General features: G+C 45.6%; 1 protein-coding gene across 3 annotated transcripts in view; it reads right to left on the bottom strand.

Moving 5' to 3' along the window:
* The window catches only part of atp11b (ATPase phospholipid transporting 11B), a 176,081-nt gene that overhangs the window by 115,630 nt on the left and 43,746 nt on the right, over positions 1–16,705 (bottom strand). For all 3 annotated transcript variants that reach the window (XM_063045662.1, XM_063045661.1, XM_063045663.1), the window contains exons 7-10: positions 8,037–8,140; positions 7,860–7,907; positions 5,357–5,421; positions 194–275 (exon numbers count right to left, since the gene is read on the bottom strand). In XM_063045662.1, the coding sequence (XP_062901732.1) occupies positions 194–275; positions 5,357–5,421; positions 7,860–7,907; positions 8,037–8,140 (299 nt within the window). The remainder of the gene's footprint in view (positions 1–193; positions 276–5,356; positions 5,422–7,859; positions 7,908–8,036; positions 8,141–16,705) is intronic.

Here is a 16,705-nt window from a genome sequence, read left to right as displayed (position 1 = left end):
GTGCATGGACCTTTCAAGGTAATTGACTTTCTTTCTCTGCAGATGCTGTAAGACTGACTGGACATTTCCAGCATTTTGTAATGACAAACTAAACTTACTGAATGGCATCTTCACTTAATTCCATAATCCTGGTTTGGTCATTTAAAAGAAAAATGCTCACCCTTGTTCTTAAAGATCATGAAAATGAACTTACTTTTCCACAGAGGAACGTTTTTGTGATTTACTCTTGTAATTCAACGCTATTTTAGCATCCATTCCTGTGTAAACAGCCACACCTGAAAATCAGAAGCAGAGTTAACTGATGCAAAAATAGGAGAATTCATGAATGTATAGGTGCTGTCAGCAATTCTCTCAAGGTATATTTCCATGTTAGTAATAGCACTGATACACCATATTCACCTAACTCAAAGTTTCCTAAATAAGGTGAAACTGGTGAGAGCCAAAGCATTAACATATAATAAAATAAAATTAATATCACGGACAATTAGCCAATATAATATCTTTCTACCAGAGAAAATCCCAGTAAATATTGTGATTTGTAAATACCTGTCTATTTTGCTTGCTATTTGATATTTGCAATTTACACTAATTTAAAATGAAAGTTCAGTTTGGGCACTCCAATTGAATGTGTTCTGTTTGCATGAGTTTCTAATTAAGAAAATTCATGTTTTAATTAAAAGGTCAACAACAGCCAATTTTCTCCACTTGGATTTCACAAATGGCCCTTACAATAAATAAAGCAAAATATGAGGGAGGATTTAGAATTCTTATTTCAGGAGGCAAACATGATGTTCACAACTGTAGTCACATTTATCCTAACAAAGACCAAACATATTTTCTGTGCATTTCAAATTCTCCTCTGGCCATAACATTCTTGTTTTTATTTTTGATGACATGTGTTTCACATAATTCAAGACTTATTGCAAGCATTTCTTACTCCTCTTTGCATTCTAACTTTATGGTTCCTTGTTTCAATTCTCAGAGCCTCAAAGCGAGGAATCTCATTGATTTATTGATCATCTTGTTCAAAAACTTTACTGACCAAATCAAATATAAAACACCTCATGTTTTGGCAAGTTTGTGTAATTTTAAAAAAAAATGACTGGGAAATGCTAATGTTCAAAGGAATGCAGATATTCATGTACACAAGTCATTGAAGAGAACATAAAGCTACTATGAAATTTGGAAGTCAAGTGATATGTTTATTTTCAATTCAACAGAATTTTTAAAAAGGGGTAGAATGTTCTGCTGCTGTCATACAAGGTCTTAATGAGTCCACGCCTGAAGTATTGTGTACAATTTTGGTAAAAGATTCACCCAGCTAGATCTGAGGATGGAGGGTCATAACAGGGGAAATCATGTAGACTTGGCTTCTGTTCTCCAGAGTTCAGGAGAATGAAAGTGATCCTCAATGCAGAATACAGAAAATTCTTGGGAGAGCTCAACAAGGTGGATACAGTGAGTATTTCCCTGGCTGTGGCTCCTAGAAACCACAGAAAAACTACAGCACAGAAACAGGCCTTTTGGCCCTTCTTGGCCATGCCAAACCATTTTCTGCCTAGTCCCACTGACCTGCACACAGACCATATCCCTCCATACACCTCCCATCCATGTAGCTGTCCAATTTATTCTTAAATGTTAAAAACGAACCCGCATTTACCACCTCGTCTGGCAGCTCATTCCACACTCCCACAAGACCTAGGAGACATGGTTTCAAGGGATATGCATTTAGGAACTAAATGAAAATAATCTTATTTACACAAAGTTGGAGAATCTTTGGAATTCTGTGCCCTGAAGTACTATGAAAACTTTGCCACTGCAATCAAAACAGAGACTGAGACATTAAAGGAATATATTCTCTCCATTTCTTGGAGTGATTATAACTTACTAGTCATGGTCTTTTATCCAAGTTTATTACTAATAAGAAATTCAGATTTTTTCTGAACATGCAACATATATTTTTGCAGTACATTACTAATTGCTGTGGTTAACTGTCTAAAACTTGTCTTACTTTGGAATAATTGCATAGAAGATAACCAATGTACTTTATATACAAATTCAATGCATTTTATATCAGCATATTTGATTCTGTAACACCATGACAACCTTGTCCTGAAATTTGCATTGCTTCTTTAGATCTTCTAATTCTTCGTCTAAAATGCTTCTTCGTAAATGACTTCATGAACTTCAAATAGTATTAGTTGTAAAATCAAAGTGACTTTTGTCAGAAATGATCAAAGGATAAAACTTCTACCAATTTATTTATGTATAGTTATTGTTTGAAGTGGTTTCCTTAAGGTTGTTATAGCCAGGGGTGGTAATGGGGACAAGCTCCCACTACCTATTAAATACTCCCAATGTACTCCTTTGACAACCAAGTCCAGCTCCTGGCCTTCATAGAAACATAGAAAATAGGTGCAGGGTAGGCCATTCGGCCCTTCGAGCCTGCACCGCCATTTATTATGATCATGGCTGATCATCCAACTCAGAACCCCGCCCCAGCCTTCCCTCCATACCCCCTGATCCCTGTAGCCACAAGGGCCATATCTAACTCCCTCTTAAACATAGCCAATGAACTGGCCTCAACAGTTTCCTGTGGCAGAGAATTCCACAGATTCACCACTCTCTGTGTGAAGAAGTTTTTCCTAATCTCGGTCCTAAAAGGCTTCCCCTCTATCCTCAAACTGTGACCCCTCGTTCTGGACTTCCCCAACATCGGGAACAATCTTCCTGCATCTAGCCTGTCCAATCCCTTTAGGATCTTATACGTTTCAATCAGATCCCCCCTCAATCTTCTAAATTCTAACGAGTACAAGCCCAGTTCATCCAGTCTTTCTTCATATGAAAGTCCTGCCATCCCAGGAATCAATCTGGTGAACCTTCTTTGTACTCCCTCTATGGCAAAGATGTCTTTCCTCAGATTAGGGGACCAAAACTGCACACAATACTCCAGGTGTGGTCTCACCAAGGCCTTGTACAACTGCAGTAGTACCTCTCTGCTCCTGTACTCGAATCCTCTCGCTATAAATGCCAGCATACCATTCGCCTTTTTCACCGCCTGCTGTACCTGCATGCCCACTTTCAATGACTGGTGTATAACGACACCCAGGTCTCGTTGCACCTCCCCTTTTCCTAATCGGCCACCATTCAGATAATAATCTGTTTTCCTATTTTTGCCACCAAAGTGGATAACTTCACATTTATCCACATTAAATTGCATCTGCCATGAGTTTGCCCACTCACCCAACCTATCCAAGTCACCCTGCATCCTCCTCACTGCTAACACTGCCACCCAGCTTCGTGTCATCCGCAAACTTGGAGATGCTGCATTTAATTCCCTCATCCAAGTCATTAATATATATTGTAAACAACTGGGGTCCCAGCACTGAGCCTTGCGGTACCCCACTAGTCACCGCCTGCCATTCTGAAAAGGTCCCGTTTATTCCCACTCTTTGCTTCCTGTCTGCTAACCAATTCTCCACCCACACCAATACCTTACCCCCAATACCGTGTGCTTTAAGTTTGCACACTAATCTCCTGTGTGGGACCTTGTCAAAAGCCTTTTGAAAATCCAAATATACCACATCCACTGGTTCTCCCCTATCCACTCTACTAGTTACATCCGCAAAAAATTCTATGAGATTCGTCAGACATGATTTTTCTTTCACAAATCCATGCTGACTTTGTCCGATCATTTCACCGCTTTCCAAATGTGCTGTTATCACATCCTTGATAACTGACTCCAGCAGTTTCCCCACCACCAACGTTAGGCTAACCGGTCTATAATTCCCCGGTTTCTCTCTCCCTCCTTTTTTAAAAAGTGGGGTTACATTAGCCACCCTCCAATCCACAGGAACTAGTCCAGAATCTAACGAGTTTTGAAAAATTATCACTAATGCATCCACTATTTCTTGGGCTACTTCCTTAGGCACTCTAGGATGCAGACCATCTGGCCCTGGGGATTTATCTGCCTTCAATCTCTTCAATTTACCTAACACCACTTCCCTACTAACATGTATTTCACTCAGTTCCTCCATCTCACTGGACCCTCTGTCCCGTACTATTTCTGGAAGATTATTTATGTCCTCCTTAGTGAAGACAGAACCAAAGTAATTATTCAATTGGTCTGCCATGTCCTTGCTCCCCATAATCAATTCACCTGTTTCTGTCTGCAGGGGACCTACATTTGTCTTTACCAGTCTTTTCCTTTTTACATATCTATAAAAGCTTTTACAGTCCGTTTTTATGTTCCCCGCCAGTTTTCTCTCATAATCTTTTTTCCCCTTCCTAATTAAGCCCTTTGTCCTCCTCTGCTTAACTCTGAATTTCTCCCAGTCCTCAGGTGAGCCACTTTCTCTGGCTAATTTGTATGTTACTTCTTTGGAATTGATACTATCCCTAATTTCTCTTGTCAGCCACGGGTGCACTACCTTCCTTGATTTATTCTTTTGCCAAACTGGGATGAACAATTGTTGTAGTTCATCCATCCATGTGTGGCTTAGCTACAAAGCTCGGCGGAACCATTTCTACTGACAGGAGGGGCAAAGGCGGGTTACTGGCGCCTTAAAACAAGATGCTTTGGGCAGATGGGGCTTGTCAGCCGTGATTGGCAGCTCATCTAGGAGAAGGAAAGTGCTGATCTCAAACCTCTACTGCCTCACAGCTATACCCACTCATGGGGAAGGCTTTGGGAGTAAATACCAAAGGAAAAATCCAGGGTTGGAGTCCTTAAGGCAGTCCTACATTGAGTTCAATGCTGACTAGCAACTCCTGCAATGCTGCTGCTACCAAACTGTATCGGTTTCTGCCGTTCCTTCGGATTCATCCGATGCGAGGAGACGGGGAGCTTGCTACATGGACAACAGCTTGCTCTTCATATCGTACTGCCCAGGCTTGCATATCTAGACAACTAGAACGCAACATCCATGGTCAACTCTGTCCAATGGAATCATCAATATATGTTTGAAATGTATAGTCATACAGTAACAGAACAAAATCTTCCTGGGATACATAGAAAAAAAGGACAAGTACTGATAAATTTGTACTGATATATAGACAAAAGGCAGAATGCAGCACACTTTGTGAAAGAGAAATGTAGCTTTCGGAACCTCATAATTATATCAAAAACAGATATAAACAGTTCATAGCCAACCAACAAGATTAAAGTAAGTTTAACCTCTTGAAAACATGTAAAGGCTATGCTTGTTGGCCAGTCTGCTGATAACTGGACAACTATTAATAAATATTTTCATGATAATTTCCAAACAAATTTGTACTGCAATTTCCTAAATTGTTAGTACAGATTCTGGTCAAAATTTAACTTGATTAAAACACAAATAGAAATAAATATTGGTACCAAAAACTTGGCTGGTATTTTTCAAACTTGCTCCTTTAAGTAGAAGGTTTTCTGGTCCCAGAGGCCTGAGGAAACAGAGGTTACGCTTTAGCAAAGCTCCAGTCCAATTGTAAAAGTTTGCCTCAAGATTACACATTGAAAAACAGAACAGTACAGAAGAACAGCTCTTGTGGCACACAATGCCAAACTAATAATTAAAAAGCTAAGCAACACACACAAAATGCAGGCCAGGAAACATCTATGGAAAAGAGTACAGTTGTGTTACGGGCCGAGACTCTTCAGCAAGGCTGGAGAAAGAAAGATGACGAGTACAGTTAAAAGGTGGTGGAGGGGGTGAGGGAGGGAGAAACACAAAGTGATAGATGAAACTGGGAGGGGGAGGTGTGAAGTAAAGAGCTGAGAAGTTGATTAGTGGAAGAGATACAGCATTGGAGAAGGGGGAGTCTAATAGGAGAGGGCAGAAGGCCAAGAAAGAAAGAAGTGGGGGGGGAGGAACACCGGAGGGGGGTGATGGGCAGGTAAGGAGATAAGGTGAGAGGGAGAAAAAGGGGATGGGGGCATTACCAGAACAGTGGGGAGGGGGGCATTACCAGAAGTTTGAGAAAGCGATGTTCATACCATTGGATTGGAGGCTACCTAGAAGGAATACAAGGTCCTGTTCCTCCAACCTGTAGCCTCATCACGACAGTAGAAGAGGCCATGGATAGACATATCAGAATGTGAATGGAAGTGGTACGAAAATGGGTGGCCACTGGGAGATCCTGCCCCTTCTGGCCGACAGAACCTAGGTGCTTGGTGAAGCAAGTCTCCCAATCTATGTTGGGTCTCACCAATATACGAAAGGCCACACTGGGAGCATTGGACACAGTATATGACCCCAACAGATCTACAGGTGAAGTGTCGCCTCACCTGGAATGACTGTTTAGGGCCCTGAATGGTAGTGAGGGAGGAGGTATAGGGGCAGCTCCACTTGCAAGGATAAGTGCCAGGAGGGAGATCATCGGGAAGGAATGAGTAGACAAGGGAACTGTGCAGGGAGCGATCGCTACAGAAAGCAGTAAGTAGGGTGGGAGAGAAAGATGTGCTTGGTGGTGGGATCCCGTTGGAGATGGAGAACATTGCGGAGAACTATATGTTGGACGTGGAGGCCAGTGGGGTGGTAGCTGAGGACAAGAGGAACCCTATCGCTCATAGAGTGGTAGGATGATGAGGTGAGAACAGACGTGTATGAATTGGAAGAGATGCGGTTGAGGGCATCTTTGATGGTAGAAGAAGGAGAAGCCCCTTTCTTTTAAGGAAGGCATCTCCTTTGTTCTGGAACGAAAAGCCTCATGCTGAGAGCAGATGCAGTGGAGGTGGAAGAATTGAGAGAAGGGGATGGCGTTTTTACAAGTAACAGGGTATAGTCCCAGTAGCTGTGAGAGTCCGTGGGTTTATAACAGTCATCAGTAGATAAGCTGTCTTCAGAGATAGAGACAGAGACCAAGAAAGGGGAGGGAGGTGTTGGAAATGGACCAGGTAAATTTGAAGGCAGAGTGGAAGTTGGAGGCAAACTGGATGAAGTTGATGAGTTCCGTGTGGGTGCAGGAAGCAGGTCGATATAGTGTAGGAAAAGTGGGGGACGGACACCACTATAGGTTTGGGGCATAGATTGCTCCACGTAGCTGACAAAAGGCAGGCCTTAGCTGGGACCCATGCGAGTGCCCAAGGTTACACCTTTTGTTTGAAGGGAAGTGGGAGGAGCCAAAGGAGAAATTATTAAGAGTGAGGACAAGTTTTGCTAGATGGAAGAGAGTGGTGGTGGAGGGGAACTGGTTGGGTCTCGTGTCCAGATAGAAACTGAGAGCTTCCTGGTGGGGGATGGAAGTATATAGGGACTGGTCATCCATAGCAAAAATAAGATGATTTGTTTGTAATTAAAAAGTTAAACTAAAATCCCTTCTGCCTACACAATATCCATATCCCTTTTAAAATAAAAACATTAATACAGTATTCTATTTATGTTCTGAAAGCAGCTAAATATGACAACTCAGTTCCTTCTTCATGGATGCAAAAGGCAAAACAATGTAAAATCTCCACAGTTGTACCTGCTCTGTCTGAAATCACTTAAAAGAAATCTTAATTGGTGACTGAACTTTGCTGGATGGCATTATTTCAGTTGCTTAGTAAATAAAGTGCAAATGAAAAATATCCATTAAGTACTTTTCTTTATAGACAATGTGTTTAAATTCATGACTATTTTCTCCTTCAAAGTTTTGTTTTCACTGAATATTTCCAAGCTTGCTAGTTGGCCTTTGACAATGTAATTAAAACAAAAAACACATTTCACTCTCTCCAGTAGCGAGAGAACAGCAGTTCCCAACCTAGGAACCCCTCAGTTAATGGTAGGGGTTCATGGCATAAAAAAGGTTGGGCAACCCTGCTGTAGAGAATTTACAGTCATATTTGGCAAGGAGCAGCTTCACTAGTTTCATTGAAAAGTGGATGATATACATTTTCATACCTCACTATGTCACCTTGTGTTCCTTTTATTAATATCTGACCAACAAATCTGTAAAACAGGCAAAAGTTCATAGTTAATAGGAGGAAATAATTTCACAAATGAAACTAAAACTTGCTACAGATGTTAACTGATATACACAAATTCCAGATATTAATTTACAGAGTACTTTGATCTCACCTATATAAATCTGGCTCAGGTTGGTGACAGGTTATAACAGCCCTCAGTTGGTCCAGTTGAAAAACCGACTGCAACTTTGCTATTTCTGGAATTGCACGATGGGTCTAAAGAAAGAGAGCAAAAATTTAAAAAACGTCAACGATATCTAGTTCCCCATAAAATACATAAAATCAACTAAAAAGGGAAGTTTAGTCTCAATTTCCTTACCGGTTATAATGAGGATGTCTACCCATTGTCTCCATCTACATTTCTTTCACAATTTAGTAAGATAATTTTAATAAGATTACTCTGCCAACTTTAATACATTCATACTGAGGTCACATAGCTGTGATCCAATTTTAGCTTCCAATTCAACCCTTAAAGCCGTTTTCAGTTAAGCAAATGTTATTACTTTACATTCCTTGAAGATTTGTTTGAAGTATACTTTTACTTAAAGATTTGTCATCTTTCCAAATTCCTCCACAGGTTACAATACATTTTTAGTGTATAAAGTTTAGTGTAACAGCTGTGGAGGTTGGTTTACATCTTTACTGCATAAATAGGCCCTTCAGCTCACTGCATTACTGTGTCTGCAACTGAACATCATGCCTATTTATACTGATCTCATGCTACATTAATTCTACATCCTTCAATGCTCCCTTTGTTCAAGTACTATCCAGCTGTCTCTTAAACGTTGTACTGTTCCTGCCTCTACAATCACCTCTGGAAACTGATTCCAGATACCAGCTACTTTGTGAAAAGTATACTCAGATCCCCTTTAAAGACTGTCCTTTCTCCAGGGTTGACTAGAGGGTACAGATAAAAGAGGAGAGATTAGAGGTAACTTCTATACACAGACAGTAGTGAGGACCTTTAACTGGCAGAGGCAGTGATTGAGACAAGTACAATTACAACATACAAGCATTTGGATAAGTAAGTGGAGGAGGGGCTTGGAGGTTTCTGGGCCAACAGCAGGCAACTGGGACTAGCAAGGAGAATGTTGTAGTTGGCAAGAACCAGTTGGGTCAAAGGGGCTGTTTCTGCAATGTATTACTCTAAGACTTTCCTCTCAAAATGAACCTCTTGTTCTCTGTTTTTAGGCGCCATTACAAATGGAGACATTAGCAATTTATCCTATCCATGCCTCTCACTAATTTTATATACTTTTATTGTCACTTCTCAGCCTCCTTGACACCAAGGAAAATAGACCTAGCCTATCCAATATCTCTTGATAAATGAAGTCCTTCAGGCGACATTCTTGAAAACCCCCGAGAATCTTTTCTGCACCCTCTCCAGCATAATCACACTTTCTATGTAGTGTGAACTGATTTCGGATACCAGCTACTTTGTGAAAAATATTCTGAGATCCACTGAATCACTAAGTGAGTAATAAAGGAAGGGAAGTTGGATTATGAAAATAAACCAGTACAAAATACAAAAAATGGATAGATGTTTTTATAATTATATAAAGCAGAAAAGGGTGGCTAAAGTGAACGTAGGTCCCTTGGTCGACGAGAAGGGGGAAAAAGGTATTGGGTAATCAGGAAATGGCAGAGACTTTAAATAACTACTTTGTGTCAGTCTTCACGATGGAGGACAAGTCCAACATGCCAAAGAGAAATGTTAGGGATGTATTGGGAGGTGAGGACCATAGCTATCACTAAAGAGGTAGTACTGAGCAATCTTATGGGCCTGAAGATAGACAAGTTCCCTGGAACTGATGGAATGCATCAGAGGGTAGTGAAAGAAATAGCAGAAGTTATAGCAGAGGCTTTGATGATAATTTACCAAAATTCTCTGGACTCTGGGCAGGTCCCGGCAGACTGGAAGACAGCGAATGTCATGCCACCGTTCAAAAAAGGATGTAGGCAAAAGGCAGGTAACTATAGGCCAGTCAGCTTAACATCAGCAGTTGCTTGAAGGTATCATTAAAAAGAAATAGTGAGGAATCTGGAAAGAAATGGATCCATCAGGTAGACATAGTATAGATTCAGCAAAGGCAAGTCCTGTTTGACGAACTTATTGAAGTTCTTTGAGGATATAACAAGTGCAGTGGATAGAGGGGAACAGATGGATGATATTTACTTGGATTTCCAAAAGATGTTCGATAAGGTGCCGCATAAAAGACTTATTCATAAGGATGCATAGAGCTGGGGGTGATGCATCAGCATGGATAGGCAGTTGGTTAACAAATAGAAAGCAGAGAGTTGGGATACATGGGTGTTACTCTGTTTGGCAATCAGCAGTCAGTGGTGGGCTGCAGGGGTCGACATTGGGCCCACAACTGTTCATGATATACATTAACAATCTGGAAGAGGGGACCAAGTGTAGTGCATCCAAGTTTGCTGATGATACTACATTGAGTGGAAAAGCAAACTGTGCAGAAGATACGGAGAGTTTGCAGAGAGATATAGATAGGTTAAGTGAGTGGGCAAGAGTCTGACAGATGGAGTAAAATATTGGTAAATGTGAGGTCATCCACTTCGGAAGGAAAAATAAAAGAGCAGATTATTATTTAAATGGTAAAACATTGCAGCATGCTGCTGTGCAGAGGGACTTGGGGATGGTTGTGCATGAATCACAAAAAGTTGGTTTGCAGGTGCAGCAGGCTATCAAGAAGGTAAATGGGATGATGGCCTTCATTGCTAGAGGGATTGAATTTAAGAGCAGGGAGGTTATGCTTCAACTGTACAGGGTACTGGCAAGGCTGTACCTGGAGTAATGCGTGCAGTTCTGGTCTCCTTATTTGAGGAAGGATATACTGGCTTTGGAGGCGGTGCAGAGGAGGTTCACTAGGGTGATTCCAGAGATGAGGGGGTTAGACCATGAGGAGAGATTGAGCCGCCTAGGACTGTACTCACAAGAATTCAGAAGAATGAGAGGAGATCTTATAGAAACATATAAAATTACGAAAGGGATAGACAAGATAGAGGCAGGCAAGTTGTTTCCACTGGTAGGTGAGAATAGAACTAGTGGACATAGCCTCAAGATTCGGGGAATAGGGTTAGGACGGAGATGAGAAGGAATGGCTTTTTCCAGAGAGTGGTGAATCTGTGGAATTCTCTGCCCAATGCAGCAGTAGAGGCTATCTCACTAGATATATTGAAGACAAGGTTAGATATATTTTTGCATAGTAGGGGAATTAAAGGTTATGGGGAAAAGGCAGGTAGGTGGAGATGAGTCCATGGTCAGATTACCTATGATCTTATTGAATGCGGAGCAGGCTCAATGGGCCAGATGGCCTACTCCTGCTCCTATTTTTTATGTTCTATGCTGCCTAATGTCTTAACTTTGTGTAAGCAAGGTCTCAGCCAATGAAGGCGAATATTCATCTGCCTCCTTCGCTACAGTCTACCCACATTGCCAATTTCAAGGAATTGTACCCCAATGTCTTCCCAGGTCATTAAGAATCCTGAGCTAGTGAGGAAGATTCTTCCTGTTGTTAAAGTAGGATTTGGCTGCATAAATAGTACATTGAGGTCAGAATCACAATCAAGTTTATGACATGTGACACGAAATTTCATGTTGACATGTGACATGAAATTTGTTAACTTAGCAGCAGCGGTTCAATGCAATACATAATCTAGCAAAGAAAAAAATAATAAGATAAAACATTGTAGCTGCCCACACACGCGGGACTTGAACCGCCATAGGGAGCAGCAGGCAGACACGGGGTAGTGCGTTTGGAACTACCCGCTTGGGGCGGACCTTCCGGGGACAGTCTGACATCACGTCCGCTCCGCGGATCACAGGGGCCCATGGGAGGGGAGATTTAAGTGCGCATTTTTGAATCAGTAAAGGCATTGAGTTCAGTTCTCTGCCTCGGCGCGTTTCCTTAGTAGCACGCTTGCGCACAACTACATTGGTGACCCCGATGTTCCAGACGACATCTGGACCCAGCGACCAGCCATGAGTTCGAGCAACTCACACAGCATGGTCTCTCTGAAGCTCCCGACTTTCTGGGCCACTCAGCCCCACGTTTGCTTCGAGCAGGCTGAGGCCCAGTTCAATATCAGAGACATTACAGCCGACGCCAGGCAGTACTACTATGTGGTCAGCACGCTCGACCAGGAGACGGCAGGCCGGATCATCGACTTCCTACGCCAGCCACCAACGGAGGACAGGTGCACTAAGCTTAAGGTGCTCCTGATCCGTACCTTCGGAATCTCCTGCCGCGAACGGGCCGCGCGGCTCCTACACACGGATGGCCTGGGCGACTGCATGCCATCCGAGCTCATGAATGATATGCTGGTACTCGTGGACGGCCATAAGCTGTGCCTTTTATTTGAACAGTTGTTCCTCGAGCAAATGCCAGAGGACATTCGCCTCCTCCTCGCGAGTGAGGATTTCAGTGACCCACACAGGGTCGTGGCTAAAGCAGACGTCCTTTGGCAGAGCAGCCTCCATTGGCCTAGACACGATCTCGCGCCCCAAAGCCCAGGCCCCGCAACCGAAGCCGTTGAGACCCACGGGGGAGAAAGATGAAAGTTCGGAACAATGGTGTTTCTATCACCAAAGATAAGGCTCAGGTGCGTGCTGCTGCCATCCACCGTGTGCTTTTCTGGGAAACGCCGGGGCCAGCCCTCGCTAGTGGCTACGACGTCTGGCCACCAAGACAGCCTCCTGTACCTCTGGGACTGACACTCCGGGCGGCGCTTCCTGGTGGACACCGGGGCCGAAGTCAGCATACTCCCCCCCTCGAACATGGACACTCGTACCGCAGTCCCAGGCCCCGAACTCACCGCTGCAAATGGCACCAGTATTCGGACGTACGGCCCGCGAACTACCTCTCTGCATTTCAGGTCCAGCCGTTTCTCTTGGACTTTCACATTGGCAGCGGTGTCACAGCCACTACTAGGGGCAGATTTCCTACAAGCCAACTGCCTCCTGGTTGACCTAAAAGGCCAGTGTTTGGTCCACGCCGAGACTTTCCAGCTATAAGAAGCCAAGCTACCAGCCCTCCACCTGGATTCTGTGACCCTCTCGGGTAATGAATTCGCCAGGGTGTTGGCGGAATTCCCTTCCATAGTCACCCCGCAGTTCTCCACGGCCGACCCCAAGCACGGCGTGCAGCACCACATCCCCATGCAAGGATCGCCTCTGTACGCCCGAGCTCGTCGGCTCCCACCTGACAAGCTCCGCCTCGCCAAGGAGGAGTTCCATAAGATGGAAGAGATGGGAATCGTACGCCGCTCAGACAGCCCGTGGGCATCCCCCCTGCACATGGTGCCCAAGTCCGCAGGAGGCTGGAGGCCCTGCGGAGACGACAGAAGGCTCAATGACACCACAACCGCCGACAGATACCCGGTACCCGACATCCAGGACTTCATGGTGAACCTGCATGGAGCGACCAACTTCTTGAAAAGCGACCTGGTCAGGGGATACCATCAGATCTCAGTGCACCCCGACAACGTGCCCAAGACACCCGTCATCACCTCATTCGGCTTGTTCGAATTCCTGAGAACGGCTTTCAGTCTCAAGAATGTAGCCCAAACTTTCCAAAGGCTCATGGACTCGGTGGGACGCGGCCTGGATTTCATTTTCATTTACTTGGATGATATCCTGGTATCAGTTCGCACCAAGAGCACGTGGCACATTTGCGCCAGCTCTGCCAATGCCTGAGTGACCACGGACTGGCAATCAATCTGGCGAAGTGCCAGTTCCGGCTGACGGAGATCGACTTATTGGGCCACAGAGTCAACCGACATGTCCGGTAGGGGAACTGCGCCAAGGTCCAGGCCATCCGCCAGTTTCCCCAAGCCCAGCACGGTCAAGGGCCTGCAGGCGTTTGTAGGGATGGTCAACTTTTATCACCAGCACGAATCGTGAGACCCTTGTTCAGCCTGATGGCCGGCAAGGCCAAAGAAGTGGCACGGGACGCAGAGTCCACGGAGGCGTTCGAGCAGGCCAAGGAGGCGCTGGCAAAGGCCGCCCTCCTAGTGCACCTAAGAGTTGACGTACCCACAGCATTCACAGTCGACACTTCCGACACGGCAGTCGGCGGAGTCCTGGAGCAGCTCGTCCAGGACCAGTGGTGACCACTCACTTTCTTCAACCGGTACCTATAGCCACCGGAGGTGAAGTACAGTGCTTTCGACAGAGAGCTGCTAGCACTCTACCTGGCTGTCTGGCATTTCCGGTACTTCCTCAAGGGAAGGGAGTTCACCGTGTATACGGACCACAAGCCCCTCACCTTCGCACTGGCCAAGGTATCGGACCCATGGTCGGCTCGGCAGCAGAGGCACCTGTCCTTTATTTCAGAATTCATTACGGACGTCCGCCACATCGCAGGGAAGAACAACGTCGTTGCCGACACACTGTCTCACCCCTGCCTCCACTCAGCAGGCATATCGTCCTCAGGAATAGACTACGCAGCACTGGCGGAAGCACAACGGTCGGACACTGAGGTCCCGGCTTACTGCACCACCGTTTCGGGGTTCCAGTTGGAGGATGTCTCCAACGGCCCGGCAGCGGATCGACTCCTGTGCGACGTGTCGACCGGCAAAACCCGACCCGTGGTACCAGCAGCATGGAGGCGCCGGGTGTTCGACACGCTGCACAAACTGGCCCACCCGTCTATACGGGCGTCTTACCAAACTGGCAGCGGACAGATTCATCTGGCACAGTTTGCGCAAACAGGTCGGACACTGGGCCAGGACCTGCGTACACTGCCAGACCGCTAAAGTCCAGCGGCACATGAAGGCTCCTCTCCAGCAGTTCCAGCCAACGCACAGGAGGTTCTAACACATCCATGTGGACATCGTTGGCCCCCTGCCAGTCTCCCAGGGTGCCAGGCATATCTTTACCATGGTAGACAGGTTCACCAGATGGCCGGAAGCCATACCGCTCGTAGACACGTCCACTGAGTCCTGCGCCAGGACTCTCACTGCAAACTGGATCGCCAGGTTCGGCCTCCCAACGGACATCACCTCCGACAGAGGGGCACAGTTCACGTCTGGTTTGTGGACAGCACTGGCGCAACTCCTGGGCACCCAGCTGCATCATACCACAGCATACCATCCCCAGTCCAACGGTTTGGTAGAGCGATTCCACCTGCATCTCAAGTCGGCCCTGATGGCACACCTCAGGGGCCCCAACTGGACAGATGAGCTTCCCTGGGTCCTACTGGGCATCCACACAGCCCACCAAGGAGGATATGGACACCTCCTTGGCGGAATTGGTCTATGGCGCTCCCCTGACGGTCCTAGGCGAGTTCGTACCAGAGGCCCGAGGTTTGGAAGAAACTCCAGCAGCGGTGCTAATGAGGCTGCGGGACGAGGTAGGGACCCTGGCACCAGTCCCAACCTCCAAGCATGGTCCCACGCCATCCTTCACCCCAAAGACCTCTGAGACTGTGAGTATGTTTTTATTTGCAGGGGCATGCACAGGTCACCTCTACAGCAGCCATACGAGGGACCTTTCAAGGTGATCCGGCACAACGGAACTACGTGTGTCGTGGAGGTGGGTGGCCGGGAAGAGACTTTTACAGTGGACAGCCTCAAACCGGCGCACTTGGACATTGAGCAACCAGTGAGGGTACCCGCACTGCGCTGGCAAGGCCGGCCACCCAGGCAAGCCACAAGACTGGGGGCTCCACCTCCCCCGATGGACGTTTCTGGGGGAGGGATGGTGTGGCGGCCCGCACATGTGGGACTCAAACCGTCATTAGGAGCCGCGGGCAGACACGAGGTAGCACGTTTGGAACTACCCACTCGGGGTGGACCTTCCAGGGACAGTCTGACATCACGTCCGCCCCGCGGGTTGCAGGGGCCCATGGGAAGAGAGATTTAAGCGCACGTTTTTTAATCAGTAAAGGCATTCTGAGTTCAGCTCTCTCTGCCTCTGTGTTTAAGTAGCGCATTTGTGCGCGACTACAAAATAGTAAACAAGTAAAACAATTATGCATATTGAATAGACTTTAAAAATGTGCAAAAACAGAAATACTGTATATTTTTTAAAAAGTGAGGCAGTGTCCAAAGCTTCAATACCCATTGAGGTATCGGATGACAGAGGGGAAGAAGCAGTTCCTGAATTGCTGAGTGTGTGCCTTCAGGCTTCTGTACCTCCTACCAGATGGTAATAGTGAAAAAAAGGCATGTCCTGGGTGCTGGAGGTCCTTAATAATGGACGCTGCCTTTCTGAGATGTTGTAGAAACTTTGTAGGCTAGTACCCAAGATGGAGCTGACTAGATTTACAACCTTCTGCAGCTTCTTTCGGTCCTGTGCAGTAGTCCCTCCATACCAGACAGTGATGCAGCCTGTCAGAATGCTCTCCATGGTACGACTATAGAAGTTTTTGAGTGTATTTGTTGACATGCCAAACCTCTTCAAACTCTTAAAAGTATAGTCGCTGTCTTGCCTTCTTTTTAACTACATCGAAAAGTTAGGACCAGGTTAGAACTTCAGAGATCTTGACAACCAGGATCTTAAAGCTGCTCACTCTCTCCACTTCTGATCCCTCTATGAGGATTGGTATGTGTTCCTTCATCTTACTCTTCCTGAAGTCCACAATCAGCTCTTTCGTCTTACTGACATTGAGTGCCAGGTTGTTGCTGCGGCACCACTCTGCTAGTTGGCATATCTCACTCCTGTACGCCCTCTCGTCACCACCTGAGATTCTACCAACAATGGTTGTATCGTCAGCAAATTTATAGATGGTATTCGCACTATGCCTAGCCACACAGACATGA

Source organism: Mobula hypostoma, chromosome 4, assembly GCF_963921235.1.
Source record: "Mobula hypostoma chromosome 4, sMobHyp1.1, whole genome shotgun sequence".
In the NCBI taxonomy this organism is placed as follows: domain Eukaryota; kingdom Metazoa; phylum Chordata; class Chondrichthyes; order Myliobatiformes; family Myliobatidae; genus Mobula; species Mobula hypostoma.
The sequence above is the reverse complement of the archived record's forward strand: the minus strand, read 5'-3'. Positions and strand labels throughout refer to the sequence as shown.